Source organism: Corvus hawaiiensis, chromosome 3 (genome assembly GCF_020740725.1).
Source record: "Corvus hawaiiensis isolate bCorHaw1 chromosome 3, bCorHaw1.pri.cur, whole genome shotgun sequence".
Classification (NCBI taxonomy): Eukaryota; Metazoa; Chordata; class Aves; order Passeriformes; family Corvidae; genus Corvus; species Corvus hawaiiensis.
Window position 1 is genome coordinate 75,356,592 of NC_063215.1, and position 24,142 is coordinate 75,380,733.

The 24,142-nt window shown below is 44.2% G+C and overlaps 1 protein-coding gene across 2 annotated transcripts in view; it reads left to right on the forward strand.

Annotated features, from left to right (window-relative positions):
- The first annotated feature begins 2,743 nt into the window (after window positions 1–2,743).
- Window positions 2,744–24,142, forward strand: part of CAPN9 (calpain 9) — a 28,723-nt gene continuing 7,324 nt past the window's right edge. For both annotated transcript variants that reach the window (XM_048299502.1, XM_048299504.1), the window contains exons 1-17: window positions 2,744–2,952; window positions 3,047–3,272; window positions 7,787–7,856; window positions 8,283–8,401; window positions 9,005–9,138; window positions 9,491–9,659; window positions 10,191–10,274; window positions 10,514–10,599; window positions 12,400–12,477; window positions 15,724–15,884; window positions 16,718–16,875; window positions 17,518–17,726; window positions 18,379–18,415; window positions 19,542–19,622; window positions 20,127–20,184; window positions 20,764–20,828; window positions 23,178–23,246. In XM_048299502.1, the coding sequence (XP_048155459.1) occupies window positions 3,060–3,272; window positions 7,787–7,856; window positions 8,283–8,401; window positions 9,005–9,138; window positions 9,491–9,659; window positions 10,191–10,274; window positions 10,514–10,599; window positions 12,400–12,477; window positions 15,724–15,884; window positions 16,718–16,875; window positions 17,518–17,726; window positions 18,379–18,415; window positions 19,542–19,622; window positions 20,127–20,184; window positions 20,764–20,828; window positions 23,178–23,246 (1,791 nt within the window). In that variant the 5' untranslated portion in view covers window positions 2,744–2,952; window positions 3,047–3,059. The remainder of the gene's footprint in view (window positions 2,953–3,046; window positions 3,273–7,786; window positions 7,857–8,282; window positions 8,402–9,004; window positions 9,139–9,490; window positions 9,660–10,190; window positions 10,275–10,513; window positions 10,600–12,399; window positions 12,478–15,723; window positions 15,885–16,717; window positions 16,876–17,517; window positions 17,727–18,378; window positions 18,416–19,541; window positions 19,623–20,126; window positions 20,185–20,763; window positions 20,829–23,177; window positions 23,247–24,142) is intronic.

Here is a 24,142-nt window from a genome sequence, read left to right on the forward strand (position 1 = left end):
GCTCACTGGGCCAGGACACCTAAGGAGCAAAGATGTTCAGGGTCAGTGGCTCAAATCCTGCCTGCCATTCTCCTGAGCAAGTAGGATCGTGTTGCTGGTGTTTGTCCGTAAGAGACTATCACAGAACATGTGTTGCATTTTCGTCCCACCCTGAATACCTGCAGAGAACACCAAGTGGCAGGAATAACAAGTCATTTATGGGAAGAAATGCTCTTTCACTGCTTTCAAAAGGGGATTTCATGGTAAAAAAGTAAAACTGCTTAGTCCTTGTAAAACTGTGGAGTGGGTAAGTATGTAAGTGATACATAGATTTGTTTGTTTCTGCCCTTCCAGAGATGAGCCCGTGACTCTTAACATGTGACAGGCAAGGTATTGTATTTTCATAAGAACTGAAACATTTTATAAGTGTTTTCTGCTCATTCCTATTTTTTCCACCTGGCCTCCCCAGGCACCATCTCTCCTGTGCACTTTTAGTGCCTTGACACCAAGGCTGAAATCTCAGAGACATGAAGTTTCCTGCAGTGTCGTGACATGAAGCAGCAGGGTGAGGAGAGGGAAAGGCTGTCCCTGCCCTCTGGGAGAAAGGCTACAGCATGAAAACATTTCTTATTGCACACCAGAGTGTTCCCATAGGAAAGAATCTGCCTACATTCCCCTGCAGCAGGAAAAGCACCCATATAGCTCAGCCTACACATGTTCATATGCAGCCGAACTCTGAAAAGAAGAAATTTCCTGAAGTGATCCATGGTTGCTCTTCTTGGGACACAGCAGGTGTGCAGTCTGTGTCTAGGGCACCGAACGTCTCCTTCCCCAGTCAGCATGTTACTCTGGTGTATGAGAATGTGCCTTGGCCCACACAGAGGTGTTGTGGATAAAGTTTCTGGTCTTACTGCTGGCTGAATGTGGGATTTTGGGTACTCCAACCCCTGGGCTTGCATTGGCACTAAAATGCCTTTTACTGCCTTAACCCCCTGTCTGGGATTCCTCTCACTTGACTGTATGCATTTAATCTGGGCATCTACCCTAAGCTAGTCCATGAGGGTCTGTCTACAGGCAAATGAAAGACACAGTCATTTCCAGAGGGATCTTAAGGATGAGTCCACAGTGAGTCACTTTCTGGAGGTTTCGATCTTCTCATCAGCTGTAGAAAAAGCTGAGGTGAATAACTTGGAGTCTATTCTGCATACCTAAAGTTTGGTCAAATGACAGCCAGGTTTGGAGCACCAGGCCTGCCTTTTCTCACACATTTGGTCAGTATCCATTTATTTGAACAATGGGAACTTGGTCTCAGCAGGGAGCCTGTAGACATCAACAGTGGATACAATTACGGGGAATAAACATGAGAATAAGTGCTCTGAAAAAGAAAGCTTTCCTCACAGCACTGCTGTGAAAAATGGCAGAACAGAAAGGAACTAATTCTGTTTCACCTAATTGCTCTCTATAAATCATGTCTTGGCAGCAAGCTCGACTGGTCCACCAAAGGGCCAATTAAAGCAAGGGGAGGCTGAGCGCTGTTTGTACTCAGGGGTGTGTTTCATACTTCAGGAGCTGTAATTTTTTCCTAGAGGGTGGTATCTCTTCCCTTTCCAAGCAGAGAGGAATATCCATGTTGGGCTCTGAGTGTTATTCCTTTAGTGCATCCACGGTGCATTATCTGTCATCCTCTCCAGCCAGTGTTTTATTCTTCAGCGTGAGACACAATGGTGCAGGTGAACACTAGTTAGCAGAAAAATCACAGAATCATTTAGGTTGGAAAAGACTTATAAGATCATTGAGTCCAACCACCAACCAAGCACTGCCAAGTCTGTCACTCTAAACCATGTTCCTGAGCACAGAATCTGCACGTCTTTTAAATATCCCCAGGGATGGTGACACCACCACTTCCATGGGCAGCCTGTTCCAATGCTTGACAACACCTTCCATGAAGAAAATTTTCTCAGTATCTAATATAAACGACCCCTGGTGCAGCTTGAGGCCATTTCCTCTTGCTTTACTGCTTGTTACTTGGGAGACAAGCCCAACCCCTCATCTGGCTACACCCTCCTTTCAGATGGTTGTAGAGAGCAATAAGGTCCCCACTGAGCCTCCTGTTCTCCGTGCTAAACAACCCCAGCTCCTTCAGCTGCTCCTCATAAGACTTGTGCTCCAGACCCTTCAGCAGTGGTCAGACGAACAGGTCATGAAACCTGGAAATCAGTGACAAGGACGTATGTATTTGTTATTAAAATCATGTGTTTCAGTGCACACACAGAACTCCTTCAGTGTGTGGCCCATCAGAATCCCTCCTCAGGGTGACATTTTCTAGCGTTGTTCCTGTGTTTGCCCAGGGCGTGTCCTGCTCCAGGTCCTCCCCACTAGCCTTGCACACCTCTCCTACGCTCACCCAGCCCTTGTCCTGCGCCCAGGCCCCTGCCAGCAGAGCGGCCATGGCCACGGCCATCTCTTGGCTCTGCTGTCCCTCCTGCATGACGTCCAACGGGGACAACACCTGCCCGCCAGGGCAGCCCTGCCGCAGTCAGGCCAGGCTGCTCTCCCACCTGTGAGAACCAGGCGAGCTCGCACTGCGGCTGCAGCCCACCGTGGGCTCTGCTCAGTTGCCCTGGCTGGGTTCTGCATACCTCGAAGCTATCCTGGCCCCGTGGCACCTCCCGCCGGCCCCTGCAGGGTGGGGAGCGCTGCCGGACCCACGCACACCCTTCCTTGCCCGGCAGGCACGGGGGAGGAGAGGGCACCTCCTGGCCGCTCCCGCTCCGCTCCCAGGCTGTTCGGGACCAGCCGCCTTCCTCTGTTTGCTTTCAGGGTGTTTGTCTCTGGTGCTGTGCAGAGCAGCCGGGAGGTCAGTCTCACACAGCAGCAGCTCAAGGAGGTGAACCGGAGGAGGGCTGGAGGATATTGCCGGGTCCCCCACCCCCCAGTCCTTTCCACCCCCTTTTCGTTCACGAGGCACGTGAGGTATTCTTGCTTCCCTCTCTTTTCCCACCTGTTCTCCTCCTCATTCTGTCCCCACCACCAGCTAAGCCTTCTCTCCCCGGGCTCTCTCGGGCAGGTGGGAGGCAGACATGCCCTACCTGTACCGGGACTCGAAGCCGCGGCCAGCTGCGCATCCCGGGGGTGCCCGTGCCACCCACAGCTCGGGCAAGGGCTACGAGGAGCTGAAGCGGGAGTGCCTGCGCAGGGGCGTCCTCTTTGAGGACTCCGACTTCCCCGCCTGCAACTCCTCTCTCTTCTTCAGTGAAAACCCACCCATTCCCTTCGTCTGGAAGAGGCCTGGGGTGAGTATGCCGTTGTGTTCGTTCCTCCCGTCCTGCCAAAAGTCAGGCAGCGCTGTGCTTCGTGGTTGCACCAAATAACGTGGAGTGTTCGGGGAGATAGAGATGAAGTGTGGGAGTAAACCCTTCCCACCTCAGGGGCAGTGGCACAGGGTTGGGATGCCACCCACAAAGAGCTCGAGCTGCAGGATGAGAGGGCTGGAAGGCTTCACCCCATGTTTCAGGTGTAGCTCGTTGGACAGACACACTTATGCATGTGTATTATGTCCATGCATAAAGAACTTGTAATCAGCTTCTCTCTTACAGTATTGCCAGACAAAAGATGAAAATAAGAGGGCATGCCGGGAATCAAGGGTAAAATACATTATGATAATGTTCTAACTGTGCAAAACTGGGTGTTGTTAATGTAGGAAATTCATAATTAATATTAAACTTAAAAAATTCAAACCTTTTAACTTTCAGAGTATAAGAGTCTTACAGGTACTTGCTTACTTCCATCAGGAAACACTGAGATTACGAATGCATGCCGTGGTTACTGAGCCATTCAGCAGTAGCCAAGGGCTCAGCAAGTATCTCTTAATGCATCTTGCATAACAGTCATTAATAACACAGTGAGAGCCTGAAGCTGCACCAGTCACATGCTCTCAGATTACAAACCCAGCATCACTCCAGGTTCCTTCTCCCCACTTCACTGTGTAACTAATAACCACAGAAAAAATGTGGCAACATTTCATTTCTTTGATAATGAATGATGTTTATTCTGGGTTGGTTGTTTTTTTTTTTTAATAGTCTGAAAGCTTCTTCCTTGGAAAAAAACTTTTCTTTGGTGATACTGATCCCAAGGGAGAAAAACAACAAAATAAGCTTAAAGAAGGGTTTAAATTATCTTAATTCATAGTGATAGGCATTCAGTGCCTCAGCATCTGGTAGTTACCATAGTGCTGCTACAGAACAGAATTAAAGCTGTTACTCCTGGACAAGGTTCAGTTATGAAAAAAACTGGAGATCCCTACACATGGTAAGTGCAGCTCCCACAGGCCCTATCTGTACTTCAAAAAGCCAGGTGGCCTGTGGGGCTGCCCGCCCAGCACAGGAGAGGGCTGTGAGGTGTGGTGTAGAGCGCTGTGGGGCATCAAAAATGCGAGTGGCTGTGATACTAAATCGTAAAGAATGGTTTTCCTTTGGCCAGCTGTTTGTTGCTAGTTTGTCTTTTGAGGGCTTCAGAATAGTTACAATTTGGTGTAAAATGTGGTGGAGAGTTTGTGTGCCCTTGTGTATGCTACGCGGGGGCAGTGGAGAATGGTCTGTTTTCTTCAGGATCTTTGTATGCTGAGCTGGAAACATTTCCAGGATGAGTAAGTTACCTCAAATGGCATCTGCCTTTACACTCCAATTCCCACCCCCCACATTTTTGTGAGCTGCATAGCGAGAAATAAAACTCAGGGGAGGCTGAGAGGATGTGTAAGGACAGGGTATTAGTTATGCTCTGCTCTGGCTCCTCAGCATTTAAGCTAAATCAGTTTCATCTCTATTATCCATCAGGAGCAGCAGCAAAATAGAGGCACTGTAACAATTTCAATTTAACACGTTTTACTTTGCAAGGGGATCACGGACCTGGAGCATGTGCCAGGTGAGTTGCCACAGCTCGGCTGGTGAAGCTGTGGTGCTGGAGAGGGTGAGCACAAAAACATGGCCTCTGTGTAGGGCATCTGTGTTCCACCTGCTTTTCATGGTGACTGGTTTTCCCTGCCTCTCCCACTAGCATTTTACAGTAGCCTGGATGAAGTGTAGCACAGTACATGCAGGTAGTTGCAGGGACAAATAATTTAAATCTTCTGATTTACAATCTATTAGAGATTAATCTTTAGTAATCAGAGTAGAGAAGGCTATCTCATTACTTTGACATGCATATATCTGCATATATGCATGTTTGTAGCAGCATGAGCAAGACCTTCAGCTAGCACTAATCTGTAAATCTCCCACTGCAATCAGTGAGCTACACAGATCTGCACCAGATGAATAGCTGACTTTCTACGAAAGTGAAGTGCTCCAAGATTCAGAAAGACATTTAGTGATTTTGTTTAGCAATCCTTTTCAATTACAAATTGAACCTTTGAAACTGTCGTTTATCAAAATTTTAGAACAATTTGAAGAACAGAAGACTCTTTTCTCATTATATTTCCTTCCCTTTCCTTCTCTTTCCTTCTATCTAAATTCAACTGCTGGGATGAATTCTACAGTTCAGTGTCTGGAAATTTGGACATATAAATTGAAGAATGAAAATAACCAACCCAAAAAAAGAAAGACAAACAGGTTTTACCAATGTCAAATGAGTCTATGGTCTACAGGAGGAAGTAAGAAAGAAATATTTGTAGTGTGAACAGTCACGGGCAACCAGTATGACAGGTTGGGACCAGGCAGAGAAATGTAATCACAGAAACCACCTAAACAATCCCACTCCCAGCCTGTTTTAGGTCTCTGTGCACCCCCTCTAACAGTGAGACAGGCACAGGGATGGAATTTGTTTTCTTTTGGGTTTAAAGAAGCACAGCTTTAATGCTGCATCAGGATAGTCATGGGTCACTATGTTTAATCTCTCTGAAGACTGCATGTTCCTACTTCTAGGCAATATCCTTGTGCAGGTGAATCCTTAAATTTCTGCGTGCTGTGTGTGAATGCTGGGTTTTGTCCTTTAACGTGCTGAAGGTCCTGATACATTATTATACCATCTGAAAATCCTTTTAAAATGAATATTATTTTTGTAACACACACTCAAAAACTGTAGGATGTGTTTTCTTTTGTGTAGCAAAGAATTGGCACAAGTCCAGTCAACATCCTTTCAATTCCTTTTTATTGATTTTTTGAAAATTCTTTTTGATTGCTTCAGACATAGGAGGCTGAAAACATTTTTCCATATGTCTGATGTGGAGATGTGTGATGAACAATGAGTCATGAATCTAATGTTCAGGCCCATGTCAGTGGAAAGGTTTTTTATCTTGTCCCTTGCTCACACAAAGGGTTTCTTGGTGTCAGCTAAATGCACTATTTGCAATGAGAATTACGTCTCCAGGCAGCAATGGTGCTAAAACAAAGTGTGTTTTTGAAGATCAGCTACTTTATCAGCCAGTGCTATATCAATGTCTAAAGGCAATGAGCTGTGGTTTTATTGTTCATGCCCAGTGCCAGCAAGAAGGAGTGTATTTAACAAGCAGGCAGGCCAGGTAAGGAGGAGCTGCTGTTTGATTTCCCTTTGCTCCATTCTCTGGGGACATGCGGTAGCTCCTCCCCGGGGCACCTGTGGCTGAGGCACAACCTGGCCACCACCCCCTCCCCAGCAAAGGCAAATAAAAAATATGCAAACCAGTTTCCTCCTGAATGTTGCCTCTGCAGGGGCAGCTTTGCAGCAGCAGTGCTGGTTCACTGAGGAGAGTGCCCTGGCTCCAGCAGTGGCCAGCAGCAGATACTTCAGCAATGAGTGCAGGAAGCTGAACAAAACTGTCAATATTCTGTCTTATGGTCTAAGAAAATGCAGTGATATCAATGCAAAGCAACTCAATTTCATCTAGGCAAATGCAGGGATTAAATGACTGAATGTGCTCTTCTATTTCCACACTCCTCCCCCCCCCCCGCCCTCGATTAATTTGTTTCATTTGCCACTTAGGCAGAAGGATCTGCTTCATGCCATAGGGTCTGCAATAATGTGTCAGGGCAGACTGATTAACTGCAGGCATATTTTCCCAGTAATATATTAGATACTCTCCTCTCGCCTTTTCTATTCAGTTCAATCAATTACTTTCAATATACAGTTCATGGGAAAATGGAAAAGAGAAGAATTCCTGCCACATTTATTGGTTTGTCACTGTAATTTTTCTGTGCATCCATGGTACTAGTAATTGAACTAAACCAGTTAAATGAATGCTTGAGAATTGCTGTAATGCCACCATGAGCACCAGTCCCTCTGACCACACAGGGGTGGCTAGTGTTAGCTCCTCCTAAAAATTAACAGGACTGAAAGCTGTCTTTGTTGTTTGCTTATTTGAGGAGGAAGTGGTCTCATGGTTGTCAGACACTGTATGTTCCAGGTATGACATGCAAATAAATAAAAGGCTTAATAGTTCGGTTAAAAGTAAATTGCCAATTTTATTTTTTTCAGCCATTGGAGGAAAGCAAGCAAATAAAAAGCCCTGTTAACAGGGGCTGCGGCCTGACATCAATCTTCTGGATGAGTTTGTTCTATGATATCCTAACAATTGCCTACAGATGAATAAAGAATGCCAGCCTTTCATTAGCAGCCAACTAATTATGAAAAAATGAGGATAGTTGATTCTTTAATTGCTCTACACTGTAATTAATTAGCAAGGATTCCCCATCTCATTCTTTGTGATGGCAACACTGCTGCAGGATAATATAGCTCATGTGGCACACAGGGTTTGTCAGCACTGGTGCAAGTCTGGTTCAGAGTGATGGTGATATTCTCCTGGCACATTCTAAGTAATTTCTCTGTCTCACTGTTGTAGGACATTGTCAAAGACCCCAAGTTTATCCTTAGCGGAGCCACCAGAACTGACATTTGTCAAGGGGATCTTGGTGAGTGATTCCCCTTGGGTGGATGTGTTCATGTCTACACACTGTGAGGAGCAGCAGGAATGTCCTCACACGAGGGGATGTTGTCCCTCCTGAGCTGGTGGGAGCAGTGAAGGTGGAGGTCCTGCCCAGGCTCATCTGGCCCACAGCTACTTCCTGGATAGCTCCCTCCCATCCATGCCAGGGACCATCTTGGTGCAGTGGGATTCAGGATCAGGGAAGGATCTCCACTCAAGGGCACTGTGAGCCCAAGGGACTCTTTTGTCTACCAGCACTTCCAGATGGAAGCACAGTCTGCCATGGCCAGGCAGGGACACCCTTTCTGGGGACACGCAGGCTGTCTTTTGGATTTCAGGGGAAGTGGCAGCTAACTGTCATAACATCTCCTTCGGCCCCTTATTCTCCTCTTTTCCCCTTCTCAATCCACAGGTGACTGCTGGCTATTAGCAGCCATAGCTTCTCTCACACTGAATGAAAAAACACTAGCAAGAGTGGTGCCACTGGATCAAAATTTTGGGCCAGATTATGCTGGAATATTTCACTTCCAGGTAAGGTGAACATCTGTCACAGTATGAACACATCTCTGTCTTCACATTTCATGTTCTATTTTGCAGTGAGGTTGCCAATATTGCAGAGGAGACACTGAAAAAATATGGATTGTTGAGCTTACACTGTTGTTCGCGTTTTGAGAAACAAACTGGAGGGCTATGTCAGCCTCATACAGGCACAAACACAGCCACTCCTGTTCTGTGAACAGATACATGGCTTTAGAAGTCATTTCACATTTTCCTGGGCACACAGACCTCACTTAGGGTATAATTCCTTAAAGGAGTTGAACTGGGATCTGTAACACCTGTGTGTCCTAAAGGAGTCTCGAATCACGTGGTGAACACTTGTGTAGCTACGTGAGTGACATTATCCAGACGAGCTACAGTACAGGTCTACACATTTAGTCTTGGTGTTTTCTTAAGATAGATTACCCTTCCTAGAGAGCAGCCTTGTATGGCAGTACGGGAACAAATTATTTATATGTCTTCTAATCAAGCCTATGATTGTCACTAACTTGCAATTAGAAATGCTGGGACACCAGAATCCTGCTCTCGGGAAATGTCATGCTGTCAGCAAACTCATGCCCCATCCTTTCTAAACAGTTTTGGCAGCACAACGAGTGGCTGGATGTTGTGATTGATGACCGATTACCCACCTTCAAGGGCCGGCTGGTTTTCCTGCACTCAGCTGAACTCAATGAATTTTGGAGTGCCTTACTGGAAAAAGCCTATGCCAAGTAAGTCCCACTGCACATACATAATCTGCTACTGGTACATACATTATTCACAATTTGTTCATATGTTATTCACAGTCCTAGTGAGCAGCTTCTAGCATTTGCTGCTGCCCTTGCCAACTTGACAACTAGCACTAAAGAAAGAAAAGCCCCAGGCTTTAAGGATATGGAGAAACGGATTAATTAAAAATGCAACTAAAAAAAAAGCAGAATGACCCCAATACTCCTGCTTGGATACGCTCTGGGGTACTTCTTTTGTCTTCAGTGTTATTGCTGCAATTCTACACGTGTGCGAGAAAGCTCTCAAACGCAGGTATCTTGAAAGCAATTCTCACAGTCAGCATGTGTTTTCCAGGTTGAATGGCAGCTACGAGTCTCTGAAGGGTGGCAGTACAATAGAGGCCATGGAGGATTTCACTGGGGGTATAGGAGAAATGTATGATGTTAAGGCGGCTCCTGACAATTTCTATGAAATCCTAGAAAAAGCCCTGAAAAGATGCTCAATGGTGGGCTGCTCTATTGATGTAAGTAAGAAATGCGGTCTCAATTTCTCAGTGCCCTCAGGCATCTTTGGGGTTCAATGTTTTCTGGTTTGAGTTTCACTTTTTCTCCTGATGAAGATTTGCTGCTTGCAAAGAGTAGTTAAATTTTTATTGAACTAGGCAGTGTGATACTCAGCTGGCTGATGGGACCCTTCACCACCATCATTGTCCATCAAAGTATTTTAACAAGAAATGAGACCATATCAACACCTAATCTCAGTCTGAGAGTTAAGAGTGGGGTCCTGGAAATGTAGATGGTGCTGAAACAAAATCACAGGGGCAGAGGAGGAATTCCACCCTGGAATTTTTGCTCTGGGTGAACAATATTTAAAACCCCCCCTGTTGTTTCCTAAAAGGGCACCATTGCACCATGGTTGAGCAGAAAGACAAGTTTCCTGTTTTTAGTACTGGTTAGCCACTGGTTAGCCTTGTGCTTGGAAGGGACCAGGTGGCACCTCTTGCCAATCTCACTGTGAGGAGAAAAATTAATCACATTTTTTTCCCCTGTTCCAGACCAGCAGTGCTGCCGAGTCAGAAGCCCGAACCCCTTTTGGCCTAGTGAAAGGCCATGCTTACTCTGTGACTGGTATTGAGGAGGTACGTCAGCGACGCGGGGCAAGGAGACACCTGGGGAAAAGATAAGGGAGTGTCCCCTCAGTCTCAGGTGACAAGGGAAGTTATCCTGGGGAAGCTGTCCAAATTCCCATCCACCTTTTCCTCGCACATCTGCTGTGGCAGTCTGTGCCTTTTGCCCAGCTGTTAACACCAGCCTCTGCACACTGGAGAAGCCTTGCTCCCTAGATCCCCACGCTTGATATTTTCTCCTTCTTCCCCAGGTGAGCTATCGGGGCCGGCAAGTGCAGCTCATAAGGATAAGGAACCCCTGGGGGCAGGTGGAGTGGAATGGCCCTTGGAGTGACAAGTGGGTGCACTGTCCTGTACACACCGGCCTCACAAAGGCCAAATCCCAGCTTCTGCTCCACAGCTAGCATCCTGCATCCCCAGCTGCTCCACAGGAAATTAAACCAGGAGTTTGCACATGCCTAACAGTATTACTGCCCTGCAACATCTCTCCCTCAGCATATTCAAAGCAGCGCAATGCAGGGATGCTGTTGAAGTTGTTTAGCCTCCAAAACCTAGCACTAGCAGAAACTGTGCATTAATATAAGTAAGTTAATTTTAATACACTCCCAATTGTAAACATTATACATTTGGAGTGATTTTTTTTGTTAAATTTTTGCGAGCCTGTTGCTGTAGTACTTGTAACACAACATCCATACTTTGTCCTACTACAGACAAACTGAAACTGATACTGTATTACCCCCTCTAAATAGCTTATGTGTCTCTATTTATTTGTTTATTGTTTGGGGTTTCTAAGCACATCAGGAATAATGTATTAATGATAATGTATGACCATTAAATGAGACCCTCTCCATGTGATACCGGCTTAAAGTTGTGGAAGGACCCAAAATCACAACAGGATTGGCCTGAAAACTAGTCAGGGTTTACTACCAAAGGTAAACAAAGTGCAAACAATACAAAATTTTAAAAATTACATAATTAAAAAATCAACACTACATTCCTCTCCAATATAAACTTTTGCACGTATTTTTGCACAGATGCATTGTTTCATTTTTGTTTCACCTTTTCTACTTCTATTTTTTTATTCACACAGATGCAGAGGAGAGGAACCATAACCTGCCTGACCCTTTAATATTGCTGAAACATGTAATCATTTGTAGGACTACTTTAAATTTCCCTATGCTTATCATGACTCAGAAGTAAATTAAATATGTCCACATCAGCTCAGATCCTTTGTTATCTTGAAGAAAAACATGGATAATTGACATGTATAATGAGTTCTTAAATCTGAAAAAGATGGAGAGATTATGATCAGGACAGGCATCTGGCAGTTTATGCTGTTCATCAAAAAGGCTGTCTCTGCAAAGCAGAGCTCTGACTCTGCACTCGGGAGGCTTTCTGGAACTTAAGATGCAGAGGGGCTTGCAGATCAATACAGGAGTCTGTATTAACATTCTGCAGTGGTTGCTGGAATTAAAAACCACAACACAAGGTGCCTGCTACTCCATAAGTTTATTATGTCAAATTGGAAATGCAGTAGGGCACTTCCAGGTTTTCTGAAAAGCTTTATCAGTTTTTTGTTTGGTTTTGATATGCCACAGCTGTAGTTGATGAGGTGACTAAAAAGGAGGCAAAGACTTTACCTGGGGCCGCAGTTCCTCCACCAAATCTCTCTGTGTAGGGGAAGGAGCCTACTCAGTTCCCATTGACTCAATTTTGAAAAAACATCTGGCCCTAAATTAGCAACAAGTGTGAAAGAGAAGATGGTGCTACAGATGGAATACAGATTTAAGGAGAGGGTTGACTTACCAACATCTTGAGGTTTACCAATAGCCCTATTATATCCAACCCAAACACCTGAGAGCAGTCCCAATGTCAGTAACTCACATTAAGACCACTCTAGAGCAGCTTTGGGATCTTTGGCCTGGTGCTGCTTTCAGCTACATTAATTTGGTCTCTGTGACCATGAGTGCCAGCAGGATCAGGAAGCCTCTTGAAAGCATCTGTGTTTGTGTAAGCAGCACAAATAAAACACATATGAGAGAAGAACAGCCTGCTGTTATGTCCAGCCAGTCATTCTGAGCCAGGGAAAATTAATTGCCACATACCTGTCATAAAGCTTGGTTTTGTTTTCCTGCAGCTCTCCAGAGTGGCGCTCAGTCAGCCCATCGGAGCAGAGACGCCTGTCTCAGGCAGCACGGGATGATGGAGAGTTCTGGTAAGCCACAGGTTTTTAAAGTGTGTGACTCTGATCAGAAGTCAAGGTGCAAGTGGCCGAAACAAGCAACAAGGAAGAAGCCTCTGTGTGAGGAAATTCTCAGTTTCTGCCTAAGAGAGGGCCGGTAGAATGCTCACTTTGTTTTCTGTGTTTCATGCGTGCCCATACCTGTTTTAATAACAAAAGCCCTCTGAAATCAGCTTAGTTAATGGCATTGGTATATTTCAAATAGTATTTGAAATATATTTGTGTGTCTCCCATGAATGTAGCACCCTTTAAATCCTTCCCATGAACAAAGGCAGGATATACAGAAGGGAGCATTGTATGGCACTTGCATCAACTATGAAATGCCTTCAGGGTTGATGCTGGGCATGCACTGGAAGAGAATGAGTCCTGAGAAGCAATACTACTAGTTGCATGAAGTAAAAGAGCACCAGGATATGTGTGAAATTGTGGAAAAATTGAAGAAAAAATGAAATGAAATGAAATGAGAAGAAAAAAAGAAACTAACATGGTGGAAATTGCTTTAGAAGTGTGATGTGTTCTTCATGCCAAATTAATGATCTCAGGCAGAGCAGATGGCTGGCTTGCACATGACCCCCCCCCCCCATATCAACCATGCTGTGCTCTGGTGACAATGTGTCTGGTCACATTTTCTCGGCCCAGATGCTCAACTCTTTTACACAGAGGTAAATCTAGAGAGGTATGCAATGGAGCTATTCCAGATTTTACCTGCAAGTTAAACCAAAGTTCAACTTCATGCCTGAGAAGTTATTTGAGATAGACAATGCAGCACTTTAAGTTACACAAAATTATTTATCCCAAATTTTCGTAACTGGAGGGAAGTAATTCCAGTGGCTGTTCCATTACTCTATTTTTATATAGGATATTTTGAGTTGTTTTGCTATTGATGTTGCAAATGCTTTAGGACATTTCCAGTTTCTCCAAAAAGCTTTGTGGTTGTTTGGGTTTTGGGTTTGGTGGTTTTTTGTCTGGTTTTAGCCTGGCTACAGCTGGAGCTTATCTGATGAGTGTAAAGGAGACAAAGACTTCACATGGAACTCAAGTAATTCCAGCAAATATCTCAATACAGGGCCTGACCATGTGATGGAGGTAAAAGTCTGCAAGTAGGCATCAGATGAAGAGTGAAATTAATGAAAAAAATCTCTTTTTAGTCCCTTTTGTTCTTTGGACTTGTGAGAACTGAAAAAAATCTTCATGGTAACACGTTGAGGGCCTTCTGACCTCATTAACTACCCCAAAGATATTTTGCCTACTTACTAGCAGTTCAGACTAGTCTTGTCCAGGTGCTTGTAATAGATGCAAAGGGGCATCCTGTTGTTGGCTAAGAAACCAGCTTCTCACTCACCCTAGTGCCTTCCCTCCTAAAATCATCACAGGGTCAGTCTTCTTTTCCCTTCATAAGTACAAACGCAGAACAGCTCTAGGGAAATCAGAACGGGTGTTTTACCTCTTAGAAGTCAAATCTAATCTGTAAAGTGTAACCCCTTCCTCTGCTTTGCAGCACATTTCCAAAGAGCCCAAAATTGTTCAGTGTGGCCAGGAAACCAAGCCATTTAGAGACAGATTTTGCTATGCTGCCCCTGCTTTAGTGTCCTGAGCCTCAGAGTGAAAATTAGCAGTGCCTAGGGCTAGCAATATCTGGGAATAGCCGACAAGAAAGGACAGAGCTCAGAAAAAAAAACTCTGCTGTTTCTTTCCACACCAAAACCAACTTGTAAAATGTCCCATAGCAAATGTAAATTAATACCACTACAGACATCTATCTGTGAGGAAGAAAATACCTATCTATGAGGAAGAAAAATGGAACTAGCTGTGTTGGATGAGGCACATGGGGGGCTAGCTGGGTCCTATCTGCCACTGCCACAGATAAACTTGCATCTTGTTTTTGCTTTTGCTCTCCTGCTACTCCCTTTTGTTGTTAGGCATCAGCCACAGGAGGAAAAGCATAGTTATAGAAGCTTGTGTTAGGGAGGAGATCAATTTCTGTGTGTTATTTCTATGGCTCGGGGGGTGGGGGGGGGCTCTTGAAGATAGCAATTCAGAGCAGAGAACGTATCTGGATGACAAATTGCTCTCACAAAGGCCTAATGCATCTGCTCTTTTACAGAGGGACATTCAGCCTACCAAGGCTACCCTCAGGCTTAGAGTAGATGTGCCTCTTGTCCTTGTGGTGTGCACCATGCAAGCTGCTGTCTCTTAGACGGCTTCTGTGCAGTTTCCTTGTGCACGGGGCTGCACCCAATGCCCAGTGGTGCATGGCTCTGGCTGTCCCTTCTCTTGGCTGTTTGCTGAATCCTGAACTGACTCCTTGGCCAATGGGACTATTGGTATTTTTTGTCCTTGTACTTGCTAGATAAAATCTCATGGCATATCTGCTTCTCTGTGTGCTGAGCAGGCTAGTTTCAACCAGCCCAGCCTAGCAGCTCAAAACTACCCATATTGTGGCATTTGCTCCCTCATTCTCATTGCCATGTACATGTCTCCACCTTGGGCGTAAGATATGTGCAGTGCAATCTGTGGGGCAGAGTAGCAGGCAGCAGTGTCTATGCTACCTTCAAGGGCAGGTTAGAGACATTTCTCAAGTCCAAACACACTTTATCGCTCATGTTTGGTGTATATTTTTCCTAGAACAAGGTCCCAATCACCCATAAGGGAGGGGAGGGTGAACAGCTTGAGCCTAGGAACCTTAGCAGAGAGACAAATGTTACTTTAATTGCAGTGCAGACAAGTAATCATACCATGGTTTGACTAATCCATCAGCATGTGTCCCTGGTAGTGCTATCATTGTGGCTGACATTGAACACACAGGTGATTTATATGTTGACTTAGCTCCTGCACGTGCCAGACAATCCTTTGGTTGGGTATTTGGCAATGCAGATGCAGCCATTAAAGCCAGGATGGTGCTGGTGAAATAACACTTTCTACTGTAGGTTTTGTGCCAGTGGCACTTCTATTTAGTCTTATACTCAATTGTAACTGAATGAAAGAAAGGTGTAAGAGATGTCAGAATGAGATGCAGACAAAAAGGATGCTTGTGCTTTACACCACAGTGAGCGAAAGCTAGTTTCTCTCCTGCTGTACACTTCCATATATCCATGGTCACCAAAACTACTCTACATGAACTGGTGATCTGGCCCTGGGACTCTGGGAGATAAATACTTCTGCTAGGTATCCTTCACTAAAATGAATGGCTGCCTGTTCCTTACCACCTGTTTTGCTCAGGATGAAATTTGAAGACTTCAAAGTGCATTTTGACAAAGTTGAGATCTGCAACCTGACTCCAGATGCCCTGGAAGACAGCACTGCCCACAAATGGGAAGTGACCATTCACCAGGGAAGCTGGGTCCGGGGCGCGACCGCAGGAGGATGTAGAAATTTCCTAGGTAAGTACATACAGTTTGAAAATGAGAAGCAGGCACTGAAGTCTTTACCCACCCTCAGCTATAGCTCTTCAGGGAGGAGCTCTGTAGCCAGAACAGTGGGTGCAGAACAGTTCAGCTGACAGGAACCAGCCAAAGGGACAAATGAGGAAACTCAAACCATGGGCTTTAAGAGTGCTGTACTTTAAAGATAAGGCTATTCTGTGACTGGCTTTTTTGAATGAACAAACCAGCAATGAACAAAGGGATAAATGCTCATATGGTCCCACTTGAGACTTTGTGGTAAAAGAGTTGCTTTTTTTGCTCTCAAGTTCATTGGATCTGATTTATGCCTTAATGACATTTGCATGAGCAGGACTAGGTTCAAATAAGCCAGTTAAACTGCAGCAGCAAGTGTAAAATTAGACTAAAAGCCCAGCTCAGCCAACATATTTAGGTGCCTCTGAAGCTGTGCCATGGATCTGAACTGTGTTACTGCAGACTGGCACCAGCACTATGTGATCATTGTGGCTGTGTACTTTTAACAAAATTTCATCTGACAACTTCATTTAAACCATGGTAACTTAATAAAGTACCAGGTCTAAAATCTTTTCTACACGTTGTTCCATGAAGGACTTTGGGATTTGGCTTATTTTTTGCAAAGCTTATTGGAAAGAAGTATAACAACTAATGGAAAAACTAAGTTTGCGTGAAACCTCAGATTAATGGTCTTTTTTTAGTTTGTTGATTTTTTTTTTTTTTTTTTTTTTTTTTTTTTGTTTGGTGTTTTTTTAGTAGTAGTAGTGATGGTTTATATTCTGAGTCAAGAAACTCTGTGGTGTTCTTTACATTGGCAGAGACTTTCTGGACAAATCCACAAATCAAGCTACATTTGACAGAGAAGGATGATGGACAAGATGACTGCACATTCATAGCAGCACTGATGCAAAAGGGTCGCCGTAAACTCAAGAAGCTTGGAGCTGAAATGCTGACCATTGGCTACTCTATTTATGAGGTACTCCTTTGCTGCTACAGCACAGGAGCTGCACTATTGGTATTTGGAACTTTCTCAGGGTTTGTATCCCTGCCAGTCTTCATGTATTTTTATGGCCCTTGCTCTTAAAATAATCTTCTCAGTTGCATCAAGCCCCACGGAGGATGGAATCCTCTCAGAGGAGAATTTAAGACTCCCCACAGGGCTATGGATTCCTAGGACAGACCCCTCAGCCCCATGATTCTGTCACTCCCTGCCTGGCTCACACAGAGGGAATGTTGCTTCTTCTGAGCATCCTGGGGCACATCACACACAGATGCCTGTTCCCAAGTGAGGCTGAAATTGGCAAATCTGTTGTCACTACTCTGTGACACCCCATCTGGGATGGTGGTGCTTAATGGCAGGGAATGTTTAAGTAGGAAGACAGTGTCCCAGAGTACTCTGAGACTGCCTTCTGGGTGGGAAGGGGCACTGGTAGTGGGTCTTTGCTATAAGGTGGGAGCTAAATTGCTATAAGCACCTGGGAGAGGGAATGAGAGTCAGGATCACAGCCTGGGGTGATGCTTGTGCCAGGCAGAATTTGGCTCTGTGATTAGGAAAGAGGTGAGTATGGCCTTCAGCCCACCCTGGACAGTGCAGCACTGCCTTTTTTTCCCCTCCTAGAGCCCTGGCAGAGATGGACACTTGGGCAAAGACTTCTTCAGGTACCACCCCTCCAAGGCCAGGAGCAAAACCTACATCAATTTAAGGGAAGTATCCCACCGATTCAAGCTGCCACCGGGTGATTACATTCTTATTCCAACCACATTTGAGCCACACCAGGAGGCAGATTTCTGCCTGAGGATCTTCTCTGAGAAGAAGGCCATCACTGAGTAAGTCAGCAGCAAGATTTGGGCCCTCCTGTGCTCCCTTGCACATGGGGTTGTTGGCTGCTGGGGAGAGTGTGGCTGCCAGGCACTCAGCCCTACTGCAGAGCTCTGGCAAGGCAAACTCCTGATTGTTTGGGGGTTTTTTTGTATTTGCTCATTTTTGCTAAACCTGACTTTATTTTGAGAGGAGTTGAGAAGGTGGGGAAATAGGGTGTGCCGTGATGAATCTGCTGGAAGCTTGACAGGGAAGGGCTGCTAGCTGCCTGGCACTGTTGGGGACTCTGAATACAGCAGTGTTTGCTTCCTGTTTGTTTCCTCCCAAAGTTTGTCCAAAAGACAATTTTATGTTTAAAAAGGGTGCTGAGGCAAAAATGTGTTCACAATGAATAATGAATAAAGGATGAGTTGAATTCTTTAGCAGATGACATGCACAGCTATGTCCTCCCTAAATCCTGCCTAATGTCTGTTTTAAGGGCTTATACCAGAATTTAAACAGTGCAAAAGTCTGATTATTTTTAAAATTTTAGCTAAACATAACCCGTTAAGTAAAAAAACCTGTTTTATCATTCACCTGGAGAAAAGGTAATAAGCAAGCTTCCACCCCAAGCAGATGTTGAATACCTTCAGATACCAAATAAGGTTTTGTTTTCTCCAGGGATCTAGATGAAAACGTTGCCATTGATCTACCTGAGGTAAGTCTACAGAGTTAAAATAGCAAGAGAATAGCTCAGCAGAAGCCGGCACACATTGCTTTTACTGTCTTTGGCTAAACCACGTTCATTTCACAGGAATGTTACACAATTGCCAGCTTTGTGTATGTTGCTGAAATGCTAAGCTCTGCTGAATATGGTAAAAGAGCTGTAACAATGAAAATCATAATTGTTAGGCTTCACATCCCCTTGAAGGCAGTCAGTGCCAGCCAGCACGAGTGTTGGGTGTCAGCCACCACGTGGGAAAGCACCACCTGTTAGCACTGGGGAGCCACATGGCTGTTCACATCTTTTAAAATGTTATTTATCACAAAAAAATAAGAAGCAAGAGAATGTCTAATAGACCTACATTAATTTTGCGTACAAGTATCTTTATTTTACTTCTCAGTATCCACAGGACTTGAGAGGGAATGCTTACACATGCACATGCCTACTGAAATGATTGAATTCTTTTTGCTTTTGAATGGCTTGGTCTGCCTGCTGAGCACTAATTGCAGCTGGGTCTGAATCAGCTCCTGTTTAAGTGTGTTTAAGTGTGTCGCTGGAAATAAGCTATTAATTGTGGTGTGCCTTTCCATGGAAACAAGCTAAGCCAAGATCTCATTTATCCCTCTTTAATAAAATTCTTCTCCAGGGTCCAGCTAACAAGGACATCTTCATTTCTGAGATCTCAGGGCCATGTTCTGTAGCAAAATAAATCTGTGCTGGGTAATATGCTGAAGTGCAGCCACCTCTGGCTGGTGCTCTCAAGAAGCACCAGGGTTCCCAGGATGATGCCACAGGAGGGAACTCAATAGAGCTGTGGCTGTTGGAAGTGCAGGGAAACAGAATGGTGCAGGGTGGGATGAGAGGTGTTTTCCAGGATGGCTGTTCTTGTTTTTTACCAAGGCAATGGCACACTACACACTTGTCCAGGTGAAGGAAATGAGAGGGTGAGACTCCCCTCGGACAGAGAGATGGCTGGGAGGCCTCTGATCTGGCACAGTTCAGGAGCATGTGTACCCTTATTTTAAGATATACAGTGGTCCGGGGTGCACAGAGGGGCTGTTTGCAGGAGAAGTGTCATGTTTTACAATTCTTATAAGGACTTGTGTGGTTGGTGTTGCAGCCTCTACACCCAACCCCAAGCCCACAAGAAACTGAAGAAGAAAAGCAGTTCCGGGCACTGTTTGAGCAGATTTCAGGAAAGGTGAGTACAAAACACTTTGGGTCAGAGCAAGATGTAGAAAGAGGGGAAACACTTCTGCTCCCACCCAGGGCCACGTGAAACAAACCCAACGTATTTTGGGAGTACGTTTAGTTGTAGTGTGGTGTTTGGGCACCAGATGTCACCATGCCTTATGGCTCGATGGATAAGGGTGCAGTCCCTGGTGAGCAAGCAGAAGGACCAAAGCTAGAACTCAAGCTCTGAAGGAGCCTACCTGGTTTAATGTTCAGCTGCAGTTGATTTTTCGTTGAATCAACAGCTCCCGCTTGAGATGTCCTTCAGACAGACTTATGCACAGCAGCACTCTTGTATTTTTCCAGCCCTTTAGTTTTCAGCCTTTTCTGGGTTTTGTATGATTCTCTTTTGCTGAGTTGCAATAGAGTACAGATGAGTGATGTTTGTGTTTTCTGAGGTTTTTGGTATGTCTGATTACAGAAACATTCAAGTAACAGATGCTTCCCTTTTTTTTTTTTTTTTCCCCTGCAGGACATGGAGATATCTGCAGAAGAACTTGAATATGTTCTGAATGCTGTATTAAAAAAAAGTAAGTGCTGACAGCTTCCAAGTTAAGGGCTGTATAGCACTTTATAAAAGCTGCCATTAAATTCATTTACCTATAGAAAATTAAAGGCTGTCTTACGACCCCCACCTAGTGTCCTTGAGCCAGCCAGGGCAGAGCCAGGAAAGCATTTGGTCCATGGTCTAACCACAAGCTTGCCCTGCCTCCAGCATGATCCATGTCAGCTCAGTGAGGCCAGCTCCCTATTGCACTGCCACTCTGCGGTGGAGAGACTGGCACTAGGCTGGGACTTTAAAGACCTGGATGTAGCTCATGATCCTGCTACAGGCCCTTTGTACAGTGGGAAACCTGACACTCTCTGAACCTCATCTCCTGATTTACAAAGCAAAGACAGTATTTCTGGTCATGTCTCCAGTAAATGCCTCTTCCGTCTGGACTGAGACTTCTCTGTAGTGAGAGCTGCCTTCATCTTCCAGTGCACGGGTCCTCCCACAATGAGAACTAAGAGTCAGCTATCTCTATTCATGAATCCTGTTTTCTACTTTCAGTTTATAAAAGACAGCTTTGCCCAATGATTTCTTTCCTATTGTTGTTCTTTTTCAGCAAAGAACATAAAATTCAAGAACTTAAGTCTCATTTCATGCCGAAATATCATTTCTCTTATGGATGTATCCTTTCAAATAAGTGCTTGTGAGGCTAAATGAAGAATGAGTATAGTTGTCCATAACATTATATGTTGTAGATGTCAGAGATGGATTTGGTAATGTCATGGCAGATCACTACCCAAAGGAAACAAAAATACATGACCGTTTTATCCTGATCTTTATTTTAGAAATTTAGAGTTAGGAGTTTCAAGACAAACTGTTTTCTATTGCAGACTTAGAGGCAGATGCTTTAATGCTGAGCACATTTAGAAGGAAATCTCAAGCTACTTCTGTATAGAACCGTGCATTTTTCAAGCTGTGGTTTATTTGAAGGAGACCTAGAAGACAAAGCTCCAGAGAAGTCTGTTGTCTGGAGAGCTAAACTCACCAGACAAGAGTTGTACATGCAAGTTATGGGTCAGAAATTAGAGATCAGCAGTGGTGAAAATTGCTGATATCAAAGCTCTTTTTTGACAATCAGTTTAAAAACTGGAAAATCTGGTCTTTCAGCTAGTTCCTGGGACTCCAGGAAACAGACATGTGGGTGAGAGTTTTCTGTCCAAATTTAGGCGTTTGTGGTGTAGGCGTCTACATCTAAGCTAGATTTCTAGACTTCCTTTGTAGATAGCGAAAGGGGTGGTGTAATTAATTGTTCTGGATGTACCTAACTGAGGCATGCTAAATGACTGCTCAGACATCAAGTGAGGTGAATCACAGCTCTGGTGATTCTTTCCCACCAGATTTGTCCTTTGCAAAGTTCTGGTCCCTGCTGAGTTTGCTTAGCATGGCTTCTCCTTGGGTAGAGCTGGTTTTGCAATATGCTTTCCCAATAAACAGTTTTGTTACACATGAGACAAAACAGTGCTACCAAGGCAAGTATCTAATGTTTGGTTTATGTCTTGCTTGTTCAGCTGAGATGTTCTTGTCTTTTGCTTTTGTTACTCCAGTCCATGACAGAGGTAGCATTCACTCGAACACTTCTAAGAGAAAATCAAAACAGTCAAAATTTTATCCTGTTAAAGCTAGTTCGCAATACTAAAATTCTGTGCAGATTAGTCACCCTGCACATGCAATGAGAAACGGGGGACCAGTCCTAAATTTCCTCACTTAAAAATCAAGCCTCAGTAGGGAGGCTGGTCCATGTTCACATCTCATCCTTACATGGTATTGGCACAGACCCAGGGCCTGCACTTGACCCTGGAGCATGTCAGCCATTCCAGATTTACTATTTAGGACACAACTAAATAGTTTCCATGATTTGCAATGCTTCCAAGCAAATCTCTGCATAGTTTTGAATAAATGGGGAGAAATCTCTTCCTCTGCTTTGGAAGCACAAGGAATGCAGACACAATCATCCCACTCTGGACATGCTGTTTGGAGCACAATGGAGGAGCAAAACCATAAAAATGCAAACCCAAGTCAATCCTGGCATAGTCTCCTCTGTGTCACATGCCACTGAAATCCCTGGCAATGGTCACCATGTGGTGGTGAGGAACAGGGACTGAGTTCTACGTGACCCTGGGAAGAAGAACCTGGCTGGGTAAAAAAACTCTTTGCAGAAGTGAGAATGTCCTTGGGATCTGTGGGTGCCCTCAATAATATCACCAGCGTAGGTGCTCAAATAACAGCCGGCATTAGCTAGAACCCGCTTGACATGTGTTGACCTCTGTGAATGCTCGCTGAGCCAGTGTCCATCTGAGCAAGGGCTTTGTCCTGGCATGATGGAAAAGGGAAGGGGAATCGGCCGTTCCTTATTTAGTATTTCAGAGCAGGTGCCTCATCCTGGAAGTGAGCTGTGCTTGGGGGACATCAGTAACTCAGTGAAATAATTCCCTCACTTCAGGCAGAGGGAAGGCCAGGCAGATCTAATCACTGCCTCCTAGAACTGCTATACAGGCATTTATTTCAGACCATAAGGACCAGATTTTGCCAGTCTCACCCCACTACTCCCATTAATTTTTGGTTGCGCCATTGTAACAGAGTCAGGTGTCTAGATAAAAATACTGAATAGCACATTGGTTGACTAACTCCTTTGGGTACAGTGGCAATTTGTTTTAATCGGGTAATTTAATCCTCTGAATAATTTATATTCCATTTACATCCAAAACTGTTCTTGACTTAGAATAATCTGTCTTTCTTCATCATGTAGAGCCTGAATGCTCAGCTGTGTTTTTATATCACATAATGTTCCTCCAGTATCACAGCCATGACTGTAACTGCTGGAGCTCTACCTCATGAGGAATCCCGATGCCAGTTTCACCAGCACCATAGGCTTTCCAGTCAACGTTTTCTGCTTAAAGAGCTACTCTGATAAGTTCAGACTGAATTTGGACTTTCACATAACAACTCCTTTTCCTTAGTTCATATTACCAGACCAGCGGCAATGGGAAACTGGAATTCAGTGAGTTCAAAATTTTCTGGGACAAAATGAAGAAATGGATAGTAGGTGACATTATCCATTGCAATTTTTCTTCCATTTCATTAGCTACTTCCTGAACAATTTATTAGGTATATGCAGACAAAAATGGAGACCGGAGTGTGTTCAAGCCATGAATTCTAACACAAAGCAAATGTTTTAAAAGCATGGGGTTTGTTTTGGATAGTCAAAGACATTCTTAGCTTTCCATGATGCTAAACCATAATGGTTTTCTGGAAATAACTGAGATTTTTGTAAGCTAATCAACTATGTTTGGGATAAAGAATGCAATGGGCACTAATAAGCAAGCCAATCAAAAGGAAACTTAAGGAGTTTCCATAACTGCAGTTGTAGAGAAGAAGAAAGTGATGATTCATGACGAGTAGGAAATAATAATTTCCTAAGTCACTGCATTTTCATTACTGATCTCTCAGGAGTCAACTGTACTGAAGTCTGGGAAAGTGTTGATTCTAATTTTAAACACATTTCCCTGCCACTGTATATGGTATTAAGAATAAGTAGGCTTGCAGAATCAATCACAGACTGAATATTCAAATAAAAGACATTATAATTGTTTCCTTATGGCCATTAATAGGTTTTTCTGAATTCGTGCCTCACCAAAGCATTCAAAATATGCACTTCTTTGCTTCTTGTCTAGCCCATCAGAAATGGCCAACACTTTTTCTGAGTACTAATGCCACATCTCTTTTAACAAAGGACACACTGTGTTTTTACAAGGGCCTTGAGAAATCCTTGTATCCTGTAGGAAGATTTGCACATGTATTTGCTGGAAAATTTTAAGCTGAGTGTGATGACAGCTCTAAATAACTCATATTCCAAAGCTCAATGAAAGGATGGAATTTAACTCCAGCTTAAAAATTGCTTAATATATAGGTCAAAATTCAAACTGTTTGACCGGTTC